Source organism: Coffea arabica, chromosome 3c, assembly GCF_036785885.1.
Source record: "Coffea arabica cultivar ET-39 chromosome 3c, Coffea Arabica ET-39 HiFi, whole genome shotgun sequence".
Classification (NCBI taxonomy): domain Eukaryota; kingdom Viridiplantae; phylum Streptophyta; class Magnoliopsida; order Gentianales; family Rubiaceae; genus Coffea; species Coffea arabica.
Window position 1 is genome coordinate 18,576,280 of NC_092314.1, and position 20,047 is coordinate 18,596,326.

General features: G+C 36.0%; 1 protein-coding gene and 1 non-coding gene across 2 annotated transcripts; both read right to left on the reverse strand.

Moving 5' to 3' along the window:
• Positions 1-10,498: 10,498 nt before the first annotated feature.
• On the reverse strand, positions 10,499-10,570 carry TRNAT-UGU (transfer RNA threonine (anticodon UGU)). Its single transcript has one exon. It is a non-coding gene; the product is annotated as a tRNA-Thr (tRNA).
• A 5,635-nt stretch (positions 10,571-16,205) lies between these two features.
• On the reverse strand, positions 16,206-16,742 carry LOC113735722 (uncharacterized). The gene has a single exon (XM_027262718.1). The coding sequence runs from the start codon at positions 16,740-16,742 to the stop codon at positions 16,206-16,208; it is 537 nt and encodes a 178-aa protein (XP_027118519.1).
• Positions 16,743-20,047: the final 3,305 nt, after the last annotated feature.

The following is a 20,047-nucleotide window of genomic DNA, read 5'->3' on the forward strand; positions in this document are numbered from 1 at the left end:
GGAAAGCTATTTTTGGAGATTTTACCTGAGAGTGCAAAAGACTGCTTTAGATAAACCAATCGTTATTGAATTTCTGCAATTTATTCAAAAGAGAAAAAGAAAAAGAAAAAGACATGAGTTAGTAACTATTTGAACAATTCGGATGCATGTCCTATTTGGGGGGCCCTTTTGTGCCAAGGGTAGGCCTAGCATGATGCAAACCTTCGGGGTAAAATCCCATTTTCAAACCTGTAAGTGAATATAAAAGCAGGAATTCTCATTAAAATACGGATAAACTCAGTTCTTCTTTACAACTTCATTGATGGTTCGACTGACCATTCTTACAAAATCTTCATGCCTGGCTAGTCTAGTGTGTTGGGATTCCCTAGAACTCCCGATACTAAGCTTTCGAATTTCATCTTGGATTTTATCAAATGCACTCAATGCCTTTTCCAACTTCTCGGTCTTCCTTGCCTCTTTCCTCAATCGCGCACGGGCTGCTTCCAATGTTTGGTCAGCCACCATGATCTGCAGCTGATGGTCTTCCAATTCTCTCCTCAATTTCTCATTCTGCTCTTCTAAAGTAATAGCGACTGACGGTACCCTTTCTCTTCCTTGTTCTATTATTGATTTGATCCAGTCGTTGTACTCCAAGACGACCCTAGGTTCTTCTTTATTCACTTGGTCCAAATGCAGGTTGTCCAAACTACACAGATTCCCCCAAGCTTCCAACACCATACTTCGGCATTCAGCAACTGTATTGATTTCGATACGTCCCATTCCTTGTATGGTTGGCACTCTCTGCGGGTACCCGAACTGTCTCATAACTCGTTGTGGAATGTACATAACCAACCCACTAGTGCTTGCTAACGGAATGAAGTCAAATTGTGTAGTCTTGAAGGCTGGATCCCTTACTTTCGTCCAATCGAGAACCCATTGTATCTTATCTGAAGTTAATGCATTGAATTCCTGAAAAACACACTAGGAGATGCGACTCGATAGTATCTTATAACTCTTTCTCGGTGCGATTCAACCCAGTTTGCTGTTGGAAGACATGACCCCAATGGATTCAGTGTTCTCTTTGACAGATGTTCCATCGCCCACATTTGAAGCACTAAGTTGGATGCATAGAAAAACCCCCTCTTCTTTTGGCATTCGGTAACAGCGGTGAAGATATCAGCAATAATGATAGGAACCAAAGTAGGGGTCTTTTCCTTGATTCCTAGAAACACACTTTGAATCATGTTAACTGTTGAGAAGGCAACCTTTCCATGTTTTTGTGGGAATAGTAGTAAACTGATCAAGGCTAGTCCTAAGGCTTGTACTCGTTTTCCTTCCCATTGTTCTCTGCTAATGAAAAAGTCGTCGTGGTGTCGGTCGTAAGAATCCCTTTCCCCAAATCGTTTGTACAAGAATTCGAGTGGACATGATTTTGCATCCGGGTGTTGATCCATGCTATCTTGTTTCAAACCTAGAAACTTGCAAAATTGCTCTCTAGTTCCATTAGTTGGGTACACCATAGGGCTACCTTGCCCAGTCATTTGCAATAATCCTTCTATCTCCTCTAGAGTGGGTGTTAACTCACATTCCCTAAATCGAAAAACGGAGCCATTGGGATCCCAGTACTCGAGCAGTGCTTGAATGATTGCTGTGTTCGGGGTTATATTCAAAAGATTTGGTAGATGACCTATGTACGGGAACAGTCGGTTCATTTCATGCCCCATGTTGTTCTTCCAATCAATCAGCTCACGAGGTATATGGTCTAACATTCGACACGGAGCCATCTGAGGGAGAAATTCACTCTTTTTTTAGTACCTTACCTTGGGATTTACCCCTTAGGTTAAATTGCAAAAATAGACGTGCAAAATCCCCAAAGGTCGGGTTAAATACCCATGGGATTAGGGTTGGCTTCCCTAACATGGGAATTGCCTAATTGGCGCTCCTTCTAAGGTTTGATGCATGATGGCATTTATTAAAGCGATGTAAATATGTGGCAAATATGGCCTAAAGGACATGAATAATGCATCGGGGGAAAAAGGTCTAAAAATGAAATGTACTTATTGAGAATCAAATGTAACAACTGAAATTTAAACATGTGAGCTATCTAATGGGTAAGTCGCTAAAGAGTGCCTAAGGGGCCTCTTATTACTAGGGCATATGAATGTAAGACAAGAAAACAATGAAATGGTTAGCACAATTGATAGTACACATAACACATTAGGAGCAAATAAGAAAAGAAATACAAACACAAACAAGTAAAAGGGGTGGAACCCCTTCCCTCGTGCCTAATGTGCTTATAAGAGGGTAAGGCTGACTCTAACCCTAGGAAGATTCTAACATGGATGCATGAGGTTGGGGTTCACTAATGCGACTAGACTCGATAAGGTTTAAAAGGTCCCCAAGCCTTCAGACCTAAAGGCCAAAGGTCATCACTCCCAAGGCCTTCGATCGGTGGCTCGAGTGATCCCTCAGGTAGTGCTATGGGCGCAGGGCACACCATCCACCTACCCAAGGCAATCGATCCTAATCCTACAAGGCGGTGTGGGATAGCGCCCACGAAAAATAAAATAAAAATGGGATAACAATAAATAAACGTGCACGTATGAAGTGTTCCCTATTTTGAGGGAAGGGGTTGAGAACCACGCGAGGCTCTAAAGGTGACACACACCCCCCCCAAATGCAATGCAAGCGCGAGATAAAAAGTAAACATTCATTCAAACATACATTCGTGAGTCGAGCGATTGGTTTGATTACGTTCATAAGACAAAAGGTCCTAAAAATGAAAAATGCAATCCTAATATCCACATGCCATGCATAGAAAGGGTAGAAAAAGGAAACAAATGGTTAAGTCAAAATGCTTGGACCCACTTAGGAAGTCCCCAGTGGAGTCGCCAACTGTCGCGCCCCATTTTTTGATAAGAAAAATAAATTGTTTGAGAAAGATGTTTTTGATTCACTTTTGATTGGAAAATGATTTTTGCGAGTTGAAAAAGATATGGGTCTAATATGGGACTTGAAAAAAGCGACGATTTGACCCAAAAAATAGTTTTAAAAAGGGTTTTGAAATGAAAAGTTTGGAGTCGCCACTTGGTAATGATTTAAGGTGTACCAAGTCACCTAAAAAATGAGTTTTAAAGTCAAGTAGTAATAAACCCTTTTTAAAACGACTCCTAGTCTACGTAAAACAAAGAAAAAGGTTCGGGAGTCACGTTTGACAAAGGGGAAGGCAAGGATAGACTCCAAGGCACCCCTTTGACCTAGCCAAGGCTAGTTGCGTGACTTAACCCTAACTTTCCTGACTTTCTACCCAGGGTATGTATTGCATGTTGGATTATGCCTATATGAATGCAAAAACGGAAAAATGCAATCCTAAATTCTACGATGTCTCTCGTGAGGTTTTTGGTCCCAGACCACATGAATTGTGGCGGCCAATAAAGGGAAACCTCATAGAGGTCGATTGATGCAAATGGTGACTTAAGTGCAAGTGTGCAAGTGTATGAAAAGATTCATGTATGAAATGGTGTAAAAAAAAACAAAGTGTTTGTGTGTGCATGTGAAGAGAAAGTGCACGTGTGAATTTGGATGAAAAATCAAAGTATTAGTGTGTGCAAATGAATGAAGATAGAATAGTACATATATAAGTGAAACTTGAATTTCATTTGTGAAGTAAAGTAAATAAATGATAAAGATGTAGTGAAAAATATGGATTGAGAAATGTAAAAAAAATGTGATTAAAAGAGTATGGAAGTGATAAAAATGACAGTATGACCCTAGGGGAATGCAACAAGTCGGGTACGGGGGTTGACTCCTAACTTTTCGACTTCGATTTTCCCTTTGATTAGAAGGCGAAACTAGCGTGCTAAGGCTATCGAGTAGCCACACTCGCTCGTTTCCCTTATCGGAAGGGGACATTCAAGCAAAATGAACCCTATAGCTAGTATGGAATGCAAAACCTAAAATGAGAGGAAAAGGGGTTCGAGGATCATGCCAAATGATAAAACTAAGGAAAATGCGTGATATGTGGTGAACAAGCAAATGATGTACTAACGAGGGAAAATCCCTAAGGGTCTAGTGTTGGACTAGCCCATTCTATGAATTCCGACTAGCGTTGGACTAGTGGAAATAGGCAATGAACCACAACTAGCGTTGGACTAGTGTGGCGACGGGAAAAGGGACCACAACTAGCGTTGGACTAGTGTGGTGACGTGCATTCATCCATTTCATTCATCCACACTATAAAAAGCGAGTAGACATGCGAATCACTTATAAACACCTAGCATATAACACTTAGCATGCTTGACTAGATGCAAGGGCCTAACAAAGCATTTAACATATAACACATAGGCATGCAACCATTACATTTGCTAACTAAAACAAAAGGGAAAGGGAAAATGGACCAAATTACTTGCTACGCCCTATCTATTACAAGCCAAGAGGTGTACACATACCCCATAAAACTTAAATAAAAGTAAAAAGTAAGTAAATGCATGCAAGGAGGTAAGGAAAGCGAAGTAGACAGGCATATTCACATAACACATAAGGTCACATAGGAGAGACAAAAAGGGGTAAGAGAAATTGTACCTCCCCCCGTGTGTAATGCTAGTAAGGTGAACAAGACTCAACTTGAGCTATGGTCACTAAAGAAGAAGCTAATTTGGGCTAAAACCATTCAAAGGAAAGGATTAATGCACCAATATAATGATAAAAGACAAATATGACAATCGGAATCCATCAAACATCGAATCCGTCCTCACTTTGCAACTTAGAAATGACCAAATAAAAAAACAAATTAGACCAACCGATCTTCTAAACCATCTCAACATGAATATTAACAACCCCTCAAGTCCGATTAATCATTATAGAATTTCAAGAGCCCAAGATCAAATAAGGGTCAATGAGTGGTTTCACTTTGCATTTTGGGATCCAAAAGCAACCATCAATTAATCAAACCAAAACCAATTAAAACGTTTTAAGAACTTTAAAGGTCCCAAAAGCAAGAAAAAGTCAAGTAATCAACTTATTTTAGGGAAATTAAAGGAAATAGGCAATCACAAGCTCATTTAGACACAAGGTTCACCAATCCATGCATTAAGCATCACCTTAGCAAAACATGGTAACCAATGAAAGCAAACAAGCAATTGAATTAAAACATTAATGCTACCAAATACTCAAATGTGAACACTAACCAAGCATTCAAGCTCAATCAAATATTTTTAGGAACTTCAAAGGTCCAAAGGCTAGAAAAAGGTTGAGGAATGGTTCAATTTCAACCATCATAGGGTCTTATTGCAAGAAAATGGAACCTAGTTGGGTCTTCATAGCATTGCTGCAAAAACACAGGGCCCCAATTGATTAATTTTTCTAATTATTTGGGCCATAGTGAGTCAAGGGGAAACTTGGGGGGTCAAAATGCAAATTTTCTTTGGTTTTTCATGCATGCCTACGTAAAGAACCATTTTTCTGCACCATTTCTGCCATGAATTTCCTTCCAGATTTCAGACCTAAACATGCAGTTTGGCTCGGACAAAAATCGTAATTTGAAGCTAAACAACAGACCACGTGACCTCAACATCCAAACAAACACCAAAAGACAATCATTTTCTGAAATTTTCATGCAAAAGATGGCTGGCCAACTCGCTATTAAAGCATCTGCAATTTAGTAAAGCTCACGACATAATCTTCATAATATCTAATGTAGGAGTAAGTAAAACAACCATGGTTCACACACCAAACACTGCCAGCAAACCATGAATCAAACCTTTCTAACAATCCAAACACCCAACAAGCAAGAATGAAGTTGGCTGCAATTTTCTGGTTTACCTTCAACCGCAGCCTGTTGCTTCATTACCAATCCAAACATTACCAATCAAAAACAACTTTTGAATCAAATGACCATAAGACAAACCCCAAATCATCAACCAAGCCCAACAATACTCTATCATTGCTAGATCAAAATAGAAACAATCTGGGTTGATGGCTGCTATTTTCTAAGTTCTTACTCACACGCATGCCTTGTAAAAGAAAGACAGAAGCCAAAATTTGGCGCAATGCTGCCCAAGCCAAAACCCCTCAAACAAGCTCTTAAGCAATCCTCAAGATTCCACAGAAACGCAAGGAAAACTACTACTGGAACATATGAACAAACAAAAGAAAGACCAACCGCAAACACCGAAAACATTTCTGCACTTTTCAGATGCAATTTTCTGCAGCTTTCTCTTCATTTCAACATGCAGACAAGTTTACCCATTACCAGGATTCTCAAATGCAGTCCTAGCGTATCTAGAATAGCAGGGACAAGGTACAAAACATAGCAGGGAAAGGCAAATAGCAAGAAATACCACCACACATAAGCAACTAGAAAAGAAATCAAACGCAGCTGTCCAGCAGTCGTATGCCATTCTTCTGGATTTGTTCATCCAAACACAACAGAATCGGTCATGAATGTTAAATAGCAACCTCATGAATTCATCACATACCCCCCCACAGCTAAACACAAATCCTACCCGTTCAAATTCCAGCCCAACCCAACGCAGATTTACAAATAAAACTCGCATGGAAGACGACAACAGACGTAAAGGCAGAAACTTTTCTGCATTTGAACATAGCTCAACAACTTGTAAACAAACTCCCAAGTGGAAAGCTGTTACCTTTGGGCTTCTTCCTTCCCGGCTGAGACTTGACGCAGTCAAAAGATGAGGTCTTTATCCTCCCTCCTTCCCGGCAATCAGTTTCTTTCCTCCGCTGTCCTCCTTTTCCTCCACTGTCGCAGCACTCTCACGCTCCACTCTTCTCTTTTCCCACTCTCTCTCGGTCTCAACTCTCTCCTCTTTCTTTCCCCGTTAGCTTTTTCCCTATAGCCGTTCCCTTTCGTTTCAGATTTCCTCCTACCCTAGCTCTCTGTGCTTTGTTTTTGCCCTGAAACTCCCTTCTCCCCAAAACCCTCGCTCAGTTTTTCTGCTTGCCTGTCGATGCTCCCCCAAAAAAAACCTCTCCTGCGGCTGATGCTTTTTTTTGCCCTTTTATATGGAACTCCAAGTTCCTTAAACCCTCCACTGAATGGTCAGGATGAAGGCCAGCCTCTGCCTTCATCCTGCCCCTCCATGGCACGCATGAAATGTCCTTGGCAAACTGCAAAAACAAATGCAGCCTGCCTGCCGCCAACGTTGTTTTTTTTTTTTTTTTTTTTTTAAAGAAAACAACTTGAAGATTACAGAAAATATAAATAATAAAATAACAATAACAATAATAACAAAATTACACAAACCAGGTAATAATAAGAACAACAAAACAAAAATAATTTTAAACAAAAGAAACTAAACAAAAATGGCCATTTTTAATTTTCCAATTTGATTTTTTTTTTTTTTGTTCTTTGCTTCTTTTTCTCAAAATAACTTAATAAAAATAACTAAAGTGCCCAAAGATTGAATTTAAAGAAATAAACATATTTTTATGAACAAATTTTCCTTTTTTTTTCTTTTCCCTCTTTTTTCATTAATTTCTTCTTTTCTCCTTTTTATGATTTTGCATTTTCATTTTTCTTTCAAGAAAGCATTGAATAAAAACAAAATGACTAAAATGATTTTTCTTTTCTTTCTAAAACTCTATAAACTTAAAAACTAAAAACTAAAAACTAAAAACTAAAAACTAAAATCTAAAACTTAAAAGTGATTAAAAACCTAAAATGACAAAACAAAAATGAATAGACGAACTAAAAGGGCAAAATGACTAAAACTAAAATAAAAAAAAACAACTAGAAATGCAAAACACACAACAATGAACTAAATGCAAGCGATCTAAAATAAAAATCATGAAGTAGATGCCACATACAAATTATTCAAAATTTGGTGTCTACAGATACATATCATAGGGTAAGAGTTATGGCAGTGTCATGGAAAAGGCCACCATAATGGAAGTTTAAATTGAATACCGATGCAAGCATTGTTAATGGATGGCAAGGGGTAAGGGGTGTTGAGGTGTTCGGAGGGCAGAGTGGTTTTTGCATTTTATAAAGAGTTTGGGGAGCTTGATGTGGTGTTGGCGAAGGGGATGGCATTGTTGGAGGGGTTGACGATTTGTTTTGACAGAGAGTTGCATGGAATTATGGTGGAGGTTGATTCTTTGGTTTTGGTACACTTAGTGAAGTTGGGTAGGACGGGGAAGTGGCCTCTAGTGAATGTTGTGAGGAAGATACGCTGGTTGTTGGACAAGGTATCGAGTTCATTTGAACATGTCTACCGTGACGCTAACACGGTTGCTAATTGTTTGATGAGGATGAGTGGGCAAGGAAGTCGGGTTTTTGAAGCTAATCATATACTACTTAGGGAAGTTCAAGGTTGTTTGTCACTATACATTAGGGAATGTCCAACGGTGCAACTAGGCTTTGGCTAGAATTCATAACATATTGTTTTTTTTTATTTTCTCTCTGTATCTTCTATTCATGAAAAAAATTTAGGGGGTGGTGCCCCTCCCCTCGCTTGGGGCTTTTGCCAAAAAAAAAAAAAAAAACTAACACAAGAAATAACCATTATACCATGATGAATTGATAATGACAATTCATCCTTTTGCCACAACAAAATATCACATTATTCAACTCATACTATAGATAGGTATATAATATATTTTATTAAATTAGAAGTGGGGAAATCTACCTCCATTCTTTCCCATGATACTATTTTTCTTTGTTTAGTGTATTCCTCTTATCTACCAAATCTACCTTCTTCATCTTTGAAATCCATCTCTTTCCTTTCACCGTGCAAGCCTCATAACCCCCTTCTTTCACTTTTTTTTTCATGGCAAATCTCGTACATGAGGGTGGGATGCCAACCCCAATTTATTAATAAATTAAAAAAAATACATTAAGAATTCTAAAGGTATAATGAAATCCTAGCGAGCTCTTCTACGGAAGCTTGGAAGTGCTAATCAATCAAGTTGAACATCACCACGGACCATGCCAGGCAATGCCACAAAACTATCAAATATACAATCCCGTTCTGAGTCATCGCCTGTGTTTGCTAGTTCTACAATCCCCTTCTTTCACTCAATAATTTCACCTCCTTCCTACCCTTGTAATCCTATCTATTCTCTCTTTGGGCATACTTCCTCCATCCTATTGATTGCCCTTCTTCCACTTCCCAACCCTATCTTTCCTAATTCATGACCTATTTCATCACTGTTTAAAAAGTTTTGGCCAAATCTATGATCAAAATTCTGATGAGTGGGAAGGTGTAAAATTGCATAAAATTTAAAAGGTGAACTAATGATCTAAATTAATATGCTTTATACTTGTGCAAAAAATTTCTAAATTGTTGTCCTTATTTACTTATCTAACAATTTTATATGCTATTTGAATTGAAGCTATACACACCACATAGGAATTTAATATAATCCAACTTATATTTTCTTCTTGTGACACTTCACATATTTGAGTCATCGTTTCATATTTTTATTTTACTTTTGTGATGCATTTTTAATTAAAAAATTATAAACACATGCTTTTGTGAATTCAATTACAACTAAGTGGATTTTAATAAAATTGAATATTAGTTGTTTGGGAAAAAAGATTTTAGATGTATTTCATAACATGATTCTTTGTCCTCAACTGTGTGTTGGCTTTGGGACCTTCTAGACATTTTTTCACGGACATTGACACAAAGAAGTTACAAGGTTGGGGTGTCAAACTTGAAAATAATGATCCTTTGTGGAAATTAATTTGTTTTAGTTATGTCTCTATTTGTTTCCTTAAAATCCACTATTGTTGCATTTCAAACCTTTAATCAGTGTTACAGCTTGGTAGTATGTGCTATATCATCTAGAATATGTACAATATTAGAATTTTGTTTATTAATTCATGATGATACATAAATATATTCGTAGAGAAACTAACAAAAAACTAATCTATTGTGGTTTCTCTATTTCTTTATTTTGCTTAAGAGTGAAACAATGATTCATCGGAAACGCAATATTTCTTAATTATGAGCTCTTGATTAATGAAATTATAGAATATCAAATGTTTGATTCAATTGAAAAGGCTAGCATTTGTATGGCTTTTTTGAGGCATTGGTTAACTGATAAGAGATTATTTTGTACAACAATAGCAAAAACTACACCCAAACAAATTTTGAAAGAATGCACTTTCAGAGGACTACTTCAAAAGTTTTGTTGTTGTTGTTATTGTTTTTCTTCTTCTTCTTCTTTTCTTTTTTGTGTTTATTTTATTGGGGGTGATAAAAAATGATGTTGGACACATTATAAATAGATTTCTGCTGAGAGAGAGAGAGAGACAGGCACTGCCACATTCTAAATTTGAATAAGGGAAATGAAAATTTTTGAAGTGCATAAAATAACTATATGAAAAGTTTGGTCATTATCTAAAGTCAGTTCAGTTTTATATTTTTAAAGTTAAGATTAACATGCATATATAGCGTCTAACAAATTACAGTGTAAATGCAAATTAATCTCCAATATCCTTGTTGGCAAATTATTAGTTTTTTTGAAAAACAAAACAAGATAATTCTCCATTTGCCCCCACACAGGATCGAACTACAGACCTTCAATTTACAAGACTGACGCTCTACCACTGAGCTATAGGGGCCTCCATTGCAAGTCAACATAGTTATGAAATTACGAGCCTAGCAATTTTATTTATTAATCACATTCTAATTCTTCATTTGGAATTGAAGCCTATTTAGCTTAGATTCTCTCAGGGCTATTTACCTACTTAAGTTTTGGATTTTGACTCCATAGTTTCAATTAGTAAATCCACAGTATAGTCATCCTTAATGCAGATTTAAGAAAGTTTTACTAAATAGAAGGATGAGGACAATAACCTAGAGTAGGATAACACTAAAATAAATTAGAAACCTACGAACTCTTATTCTTGGATAACTTTAGTTATTTTTACCACTAAATCAAGTCTTATTGACATGCAATAAGTGCATTATCAAAGATAACAAGTTTTTTTTATCTTGAGCGGGTGCATAATAGGCAATCAGTATTGGTGGTTATAATATGTTTAATTTACACTGCTAAAAATTTTGCGATTAGGTGCATTCGACCAAAATTGAATCATCTGAATTAAAGATCTTGTTCCTTAACTCAAGGAAGTGTTGAGAAATGGTGTATATTGTGAAGCAACACTAGTGAGTGTGTTTGGATAGTAGGTTATTTGGAATAATTTTTTGAAAAAATACTGTTGCACTTTTTGATGTGTTGTATGTGAGAAAAAAAATGATTGAAAAATGTATTGATCATGCAAACAAATAAAATTTGGCAAATAATCACTATCCAAACAAACCCATTATTATTGGTCGAATAACATGTCCAATAAACTAGAAGCATGTTAAATCAACTCTATTAAAAAACAATCACTATTAGCATGCTTGGAGATTTTAATTTGCAAACGCTCTATAGCCAAAAATCATGGAAAGTATTAAATTACGGGTCGGTTTGATTGAACCAAAAACATTTTGAAGAAAATATTTTCTCAGTTTTCTAGTGTTTGGTTGCATTAAATATTCAAAAAACTTTTTCTCGTCGAAAATAATTTACACCATCCTATGTAAAACAACTTTACCCACACAACTACTGAAGTTATTTTCCTGACTTGCTAGCCACAACAATGCATCGTTCTTTCCCATACAAACATTTGGGACTAACTTACTTATGATACTCCCTCCATCCCACATTGATAGTTTTGTTTTTCTCTTTCATCGGTCCAAAATTATAATTCACCTTCCAATTTAAGAATATAGTTAACTTATAACTTTTTTAAAATGCCCTAATTTAATGTAATTTGATATGTAAGTATAACTTACCTTATTCATTAATTGCTTGGATTTGTGCCTTGAATAGTACAACTTTCCATAGTATTATTATTGTAATTAATGTAAATGTATAGTGATTTGTCATATTCCTAATACTAATGTATGGGTATTTTAAGAAAATAGTAAGTTAGATTTACTCCTCTAACAAAGTTAACTAATTTTTTTTTAAATTGCTCCTCAAATCTTTGTTGGCACATAATTACAATGCTTCTTCCTTGATTTTATTTCAATCTTCATGGATGCCATTGATATCTTTCTCTGGAACACAATCTTGAGAAAGGTAAGCAACTGCCTTTTTACTAGCAAACCCACGACCACTGACCTCCCTCAATTCCTATATTAATCCTAACTCTCCATAAACACATATGAATTTGGTTATGATGAGTGGAACTACAGAAAATTGACATGGGGGGTGAAGAACGTGATTGCTGAAGAAGAGAAAGAAAATAAGAAAGGGAGAATTTTCAGAAAAGGCACTTTGAGGTCAATAATCGTTCCCAACTTTACTTCTATAATTTGAAATTTTTATAACTGCACTTTGAGGGCAAAATAGACTTGTAGAACTTGAGTTGATTATGCTGTTGTGGTTATTGAATGCATCACTAATCTGATTATAGTGTTGTTTTGAATTACATTGTTCATGAGCTTACTGATATGTTTTCTTCTTGGTCTAAAAATGAAGGTCGCGGTAGTAAAAAGACGGTGAATTATGGTTGTTTATGAAAGATGCGGATGGTAAAGAAATGGTGGATTCAAGGTAATTATGGTGGAGAAGATTGATGACATAAGAGTTGTCACTTTGTAAGAAGATGTATGTTGGCTATTAAATGGTGGATATTACTGAAAATAAAACTTTGAAAAAATCAAACAAACACTTGAAAATCATGGACACTTGAAGGATTTGGCCCCAAGACAAATGTTTTGTGTACCATTTTAGAGAAAATATTGATAAAATTTCCACTCATTTTTTGCTTGCCAATGAGCTACTTGTGGATCAATTTCTTCTTTGCTTGCATTTTTTAAAGGTAACCCTTATTCAAAATGAAAAGCCCAAAAAATACTTCACTTCTGTATTTTCAACTCATATGGGATATTTGTTGCTATGAAAGTAGAAAGGGAAAGAAACAAATAGTAAAAAGAAGAAAAGTTAGAAGGTTCGGCAAATGACAAGTAAGAAATGTCAGTTAAGTTAGCTGTAATATAAGAAGAAAAATTTTAGAAATTTATTAATGTATACTTCCTTTCGATGTAGAGGATTATCTTGACCTTCTCACCCTTAGAATCCAAATATGTAATTACCATAGAGTCCTAGGACCAAAAAGAAATAGAGAAAATTGCATAAATCGTTTCTCACATATTACTGATATTAAAATTTAGTCCCTCAAAATGAAAATGATCAATTTTAGTCCCTTAAACATAAAAAGCGATTGATTTTGGTCCTCTGATTCCTTTTTTGGTCAATTTTAATCAGAATTTCCACGAACCCTTCTCGTGCTCCATATTTTAAGGGTAAATTTGACAAATCAATTATTACATTGACTTCAAACGTAAAGGGCATATTCCATTCCTATTTTCTAAATTGGGGCTTCTTCTTCACTGTAACAATCCAATTTTCATCCTTATAGCATCAGAGCAAATCTAAAGAATTCAATTTTCCAAGACAATTCCAATTTGTGATTGAATTCACCTTTAGGTAGCCATCTGAAGTAGGGGTCCTCTTACTCAGCTAGTAATGGATGCCACTCTTCTTACTTGCAGCTTCAAAGTCCTAATCATGATTATGACTACAACAGTACTTTTAGATAGCAAAGGCAAGCTAGCCAACAATAGTAGCAGCAATATTGTGGATTAGTGATAGAGATTATCATCAGAACAAGAAAGTATGCACCATTTCTTCGATGAATGGCCTTCCAAGGATAACAAAGTTTCATGTTGGTTTGATAACAATGATCATCATGATGATCATACACTATCAAAAATCCATCTTTCAATTTCCACGCCAAATGCTTCTTCACATTATGTCTTCTTCATGATGCGAAATGGTACATCATGAAATAATTGAACTTACCATGCTAGCTAGCTACAGTTTCTTTAATTAGTACTACTAATTAGTAAGTATTAATTTTGAAGTACTGATTACTACACTAGCAAGTAATAGTAGTATCAGTAGTACTATCTATTTCTTGATGACCAAATTCTTTTTTGACCCCCTCTCATCTGCACTTTGGTTTTGCAAAAAAATGAGGTCTGGATAGTGGATTTTTTATTCAAAAGGCCAAAAATGTGCTTAAAATGGTGGTGCGGTTGGTGAATTCTCTGTTCTACCTTTTTGTACATGGATATGTAGTTGAGGTCTGATAATTGTTATTTTTTCAATTTACAACTTCGTACTGAACTTTTATTCTCAAGAAATAGAGGTGTCATAAGTCTAGTATTACTAGTTTTCTCTATTCTACATCTCCCCTCCTTCTTTTAAACATGTAAATTTTTCTTGGGTATTACATGTTTGGATGTTTGATTTAGGTTTATAAGCATATGGGTTTTTGCCACATGTTTTTATGTCTTGTTCGCAGGTGGACTTAAAAATCGCTGCTTTTTCTCACAATTACCTTCAGACACTAGCTCACTCTAGAAGAGTTTTGGGTCATTGTAGCCAACTAGTGATTTTGGGGGAGTCAAGTCCTAGATTTGGAGAATAGGGATAAAATAGGTCCATTACATTTGAAGTTAACACAATAACTAATTAGCCAAATTTACTCTTAAAAAGCACGTGGTGGGTCCACGGCTAATTCCAATTAGAATTGGCTAGAAAAGACATCAGAGGACCAAAATTAATCGCTTTTTCTGTTTGAGGCACTAAAATCACTTGTTTTTATTTTGAGGGGCTAAATTTTAACATCTGTAATATTTGACGAATGATTTATGCAATTTTCCAAAGAAAAAATGCATGAAATGAATTAAGCATGGAAAGAATTTCTCTCTCTATTAGAACTCCTTCTTACTCTAGTAGTGAGACTTTTCCCCCTAGGTGGGAGAATGCAACTTTCAAAATTTTTTCAAAAAAAAAATATCTTCAAAATTTCAATATTTTTTTAAAAATTATCAATTGTCCAGATCCCATGTATATTTTAGTATCTAGAATGCTTATTTCCAATTATGGGTAGAATCTTGAAGATTGAGACTCTGTTTGATAACCCAATTCAGCACTTAAACTTTATTAATTCAGATCTTAACATATTCAAACCGTTTGATAACAAAAAATTGAACATCTGAATTAATTAAGTAGTACTAAATTTCCTAGGCAAAACTTGTTCCCAAAATTAAGTAATAAACTATTCACTTATCACTGAATATGATATGCACTCAAATGTATTAGATTTAATACTTAACAATTCAATAATTTAAAGGATTCAAACTTCATATTTCAGATTTCAAACTTTAATTTTATCAAATGCACCCTGAGTTTGATTTCTCTATTATGACCATTCTATTCACCAGTTGACACCTTAACATCAACATTGATTGTTCCAAGACACTTGCTTTCAAGATTGGTATCTCAACATCAATATTGCTTTCATTTTCAATTGAGACTGATGATTTTACAAACACATAGAGAATGAGGTGCCAATCTAGCTAGACAGAAATAATCCTATCGCAAGGCAAGTAGCAAATGTATTTACCAAACACATAGGTTCAACCATTACGAAATTTACAAAACACGGTACATTTATTACTTTCATTATTAATACAATGAGTTAAATCTACAGAGCCTCCATTTACTGACTATAACTGATTTGATCACTCGGATGAATGCTATTGCCTAAGAAGAAGAATTGAAAGACTCTTGTCCATAAATGCTGCTCAATTGCAAAAGGTTGATAATCAGGTATACTCGACATACAAAACCAGATTCATTGACAATTATCTATAATTGCTAATATCTATCTATCTCACATGAACAAAACATGTATTTGTTCCACCACATAACTCAGGCTATTCAGGACAAGAAACTGCTTTATTACATAAAAAAAAAAATGCCCACGTGAAAAAGTAATCAAAGTAATAATTCATAATATAGTCACAAGTTACACCACTGAAGAGCTTGCAATACCATTTTTGACCTTTCAATTCTTTTACTTTTTTCCCTTCCAATTATTTCTTATTTTATTTTCAAGAAAATATCGCAAGATGAATTTGTGACATGATTAATGATTATTAATTGGAATTTGTAACACATGGCATCATACAAAAAGATCGAAATTAGTTTTTGATTTTTTTTTTTAACAAACGATAACATTTTATAAATATTAACACTTGATAGCACAAGAGCTAATTGTAAAAAGGGGTAACTACCCCCATATCTTTTCTAGCTAAACCAGATAGCCATGTTGGGAATGAACCTTCCTACTCTATATTTCTAATTGACTTGACTGCCAATTGAGCCATTGCATGGCTGCAACCATTAGTAGTTCTGGGCACAAAAGAGAAATTGCAACTGTCAAAGCTCTTCTTCAAGATATCAATGTCTTCCAGGATTGTTTGTAGTGTGCAATCCTGAACATTGTCCGGATTGATAAGGCTCACAACATTTTTGCAGTCAGATTGGACTTCAATGTTTGTCCATCGTGCACCCTGAGCCATTTCCAGTGCACCTCTGATTGCTAGTGTTTCCTCAGTGGCTGCTTCCCCTCTCCTCCTCTCAGTGATTCCCTTAGCTTTCACTATCTCCCCACGCCAATTCCTCGTGATAATCCCCAATCTTGTTCTGACCATTTGAGCTGAAATTGCTGCATCCGTATTGATCCTCATTATTTCTTCCTTAGGTGGCTCCCACCGTTGCTGAATCTGTCCTTCCATTTCCAGAGGTGCATTTGCTCGTGTGTCTGACTCATTCGCTGCATCATACTTGATCCATTCCTGTTGAGCTTTGTCCACTATCATCTTTGCATCCACATTCTTAGTCTAGAATGTCATTTTGTTTCTAGCTTTCCAAAGTTGCCATCAGATGTTAACCGTGAGCCTGATTCTGTCTACGCCTTGTGTTTCCCTTGCTGCTTGCATCACGGCATCCCACCATCTCCACATATTACCTTGCAAATCAGCTAGCCCCTCCCACCTCACAGGGGCCAACTTCCATACCACTTGTGCTTTTGGGCAAAAAAAGAAAATGTGCTCAATGGTTTCAGCTTCCTCCCCACAACATTGACATATAGTGCTTCCCTTTCCAAATCTCTTGTAAAGTGCTTCGCTAGTGGCCAGTCCATTCTGCAAACATCTCCATAAAAAATGTTTCAGTTTCATCTTTATGTTAAGACTCCACAATTTTTTCCATATCGTATGCTTTCTTACTTCCCAACTAGTTTCTGAGTCAGGTGCTAGCCTACGGTTCATGCTGTCTCTTTCTCTCTTTGCAACAACATATCCTGTCTTAACTGTGTATACCCTAGATTTGCTATATTTCCAAAACAATCTTTCCTTTCTATCATATAAACTAAGGGGGATGTTAGCTATATGTTCCACATCATCTGCTTTAAACCATTGGTGTAGGGATTCTGTCTTCCACCTTCCACCCTCTATTAGTTCATTTATGTATTCAATCTGGCAATCTGTTGGCTTTGCAGTTGAAACTCTTCCATTCACCGTGCCAGGTATCCACCTGTCTTGCCAAATCTTCACTGACCTCCCATCTCCCAGTCTCTTCCATAGTCCCATTCTCTCGAAATTAGTTTTTGATACCTTTCAAAGTTTCACTCATAAACCCAATTACAATCCCGAGATAAAGTTTCTACTTAGATGAAGTTTTCTGTTAAGAAAGATGGAAGAGAGAAGAAAGAAAAAATAGAAAAAGAAGTAAACGAGAGAAAAGAGGGGAAACAAAAAAGAAAAAAGAAAAGTCAAAATAATAGAAGGGTAATTTTGTCCTATTGGGGTTTGAGTGATAAAAATTAAATGTCAAGAGGTAAAGTGAAAAATGAGGAATACTTTAAGGGAATTGATTGTAATTAACCCTTAAAAAATTATCGATAAATTTTCTCCTTTTCCCCCATTGCATACGAATAGTAGTATACAAAACTGCAATACAGAAGGAAGACTATCGTTCGTTCTCCTTACCCAAGGAGAACTCACTCCTTAAATTTTCTTTTAAGACAAGTAAGTTCCATCCTCTGTTTATAAATAACAAGAACTCAGAACTCTAACTCAAGGATATATTTGCTTAGATTTTCCAAATTAATTTCCACTAAGGATGTAATCGAGTTGAGTTGAACTTGAATATCACCATACTCAAACTTGACTTGACATGTAGAAAGGATACTCGAGTTCGAGTTCAATGCATTGCTCACAAAACTCAAGGTCGACTCACATGGAGTTCGAGTCAATGCAAGTCTTATTGAGCTCAAGTAATGATTGAACTCGATCCTGTGGCCTGCTATAATTTCTTGTTCAAACCTACAAAAATGTCCCTGGCGTCCAGTCTAGCAACAATGAAGCCAAGTAGAATTAACGTATATACTATAATAGAAATAGAAATGGGATGTGATGGGCACAATTATACACTTAAGAAGCTAAAACTACTGCCAGGTTGCCCAATTAACCAAGTTCAAGTATAGAACAACAGCAATGAGCAAATCACTATTAAAAGTCTTGGTGGAAGTATGTGGACATAGCTAAGAACTCGTTTTTCCAGCTTCCAATTTTGATCAATCTAGTGGCTAGTGAGCACCATGTACTCGATCTTCTAGTTTTTAGACTTTCACATATCTGTTGTGAGGCTCATTTTGCCAACACACATCAAGTGGTTCTTCAACTTCTTTTTCTCCAACTCGTAAACTTGGACACAATTATTCTTTCCTGTAACTCATGAGATCTTAATCCACTCAGGCATTGCTTGTTTCATCATTAGGTTGAATCCCTTTTCCTCTAAAATGTTGAAGGGATGCTCGTGCATCAGAATCCAGTGGGCAACTGCTTCCAGCATTTTTTCCATGTCCACTTGACCCAAATGCAAGGGTGGAACTGCTTGTAAATTAGAATTAGAAGGCTGAAAATTTAACTTTGTTTGTTGCTCCTCTCTAATCTTTGCTTTTCTAGTTAGGCAAGAGCTCCAATGCCTCCACTTACTCGTGGTTTGTTTAGTTTTGCCTCGGGATAATTTCTTGTTGCAATGTGAGGAAATGGCATAATAATGATCATTTTCATCGAATTCCTTGTAGTCGTCCTAGGCCTCAAATGTCTTGGTTCTTTTGGGAATGCGAAATTCATCATCTCCTTCAATTAGGTCATTGATTATGAATTATTTTCAGCTCTCCTATCTCTCACAAATGCTCCCTCGTCACTCAAAGCATCTGTCTCAGCTCCCACAGCTCCCTCATTCTCAGTACTCATAAAAATTGGGTTATCTAGTTGTAGTGGAGTGGCAGAATCAGTAGCTTGCAAACAAGCACGTGGGATGGATAATACATCAAGTGGACTGATTCCGATACCTATGGCTTTGATAGCAATGAAGGAAATTCAATGAATTCTCACTTAACTGTTGAATAGAGCCATATAGGTTTTAGTTTCTAGTTTTAATTATATGGAGCATCATTGTCATTCTAGTTTTAGTTTCTAGCTTTAACTAGTTTTAGTTTCTAGTTTTAGTTTATAGTTTTAACTTTCAATTGTATATTAGAAAGACAATATTTTGACTATATATTAGTAAGATATTTAGTGTAGTTCAGTTTTAGTTTCATTGCTGCTATTTTAAATGCTCTACACCAGGGAAGAAGAACAAATAAAAAAGGAAAAAAAAATAGGAATTTGCCTCATTGGTCATAAACACTTAGACCAATACTTCTCTTGGTTGAAAAGTAAAACTAATACAAGACGCATTTCTCAATTGATGTAAGCACTAATGGAGACATAAGACTTAAAAAATAGTGGTTTAAGGTTAACTTACCTCCTCTTGCAGCTGTGGTACCTAATATTGAAATGCTTGTCAAAGGAGCCGAGGTATTTTCCATTTTTTTCGATTGGTATTCACACCTTCCTCAAGCTATATGGATTCCTACAACACAAGTTCCTATCCACAATCCAAATGCCTTATGCAACTTTATTTGACTATCTCTGTTCCTCCTTGCAGTTTCCTACAACATTATCCATCAATATAAAAACTCTTAATAACTAATATCTAGATTCTAGAAGCAATAACTAAGAGTCTAAGACCAACATTATTTGACTTACATGGTTTCCATAATACATGCTCATTT

Bases quoted from the DNA above. Each gene is read 5' to 3' on its own strand.
- LOC113735722 (XM_027262718.1), bottom strand. From the start codon at position 16,742: ATGATAGTGGACAAAGCTCAACAGGAATGGATCAAGTATGATGCAGCG.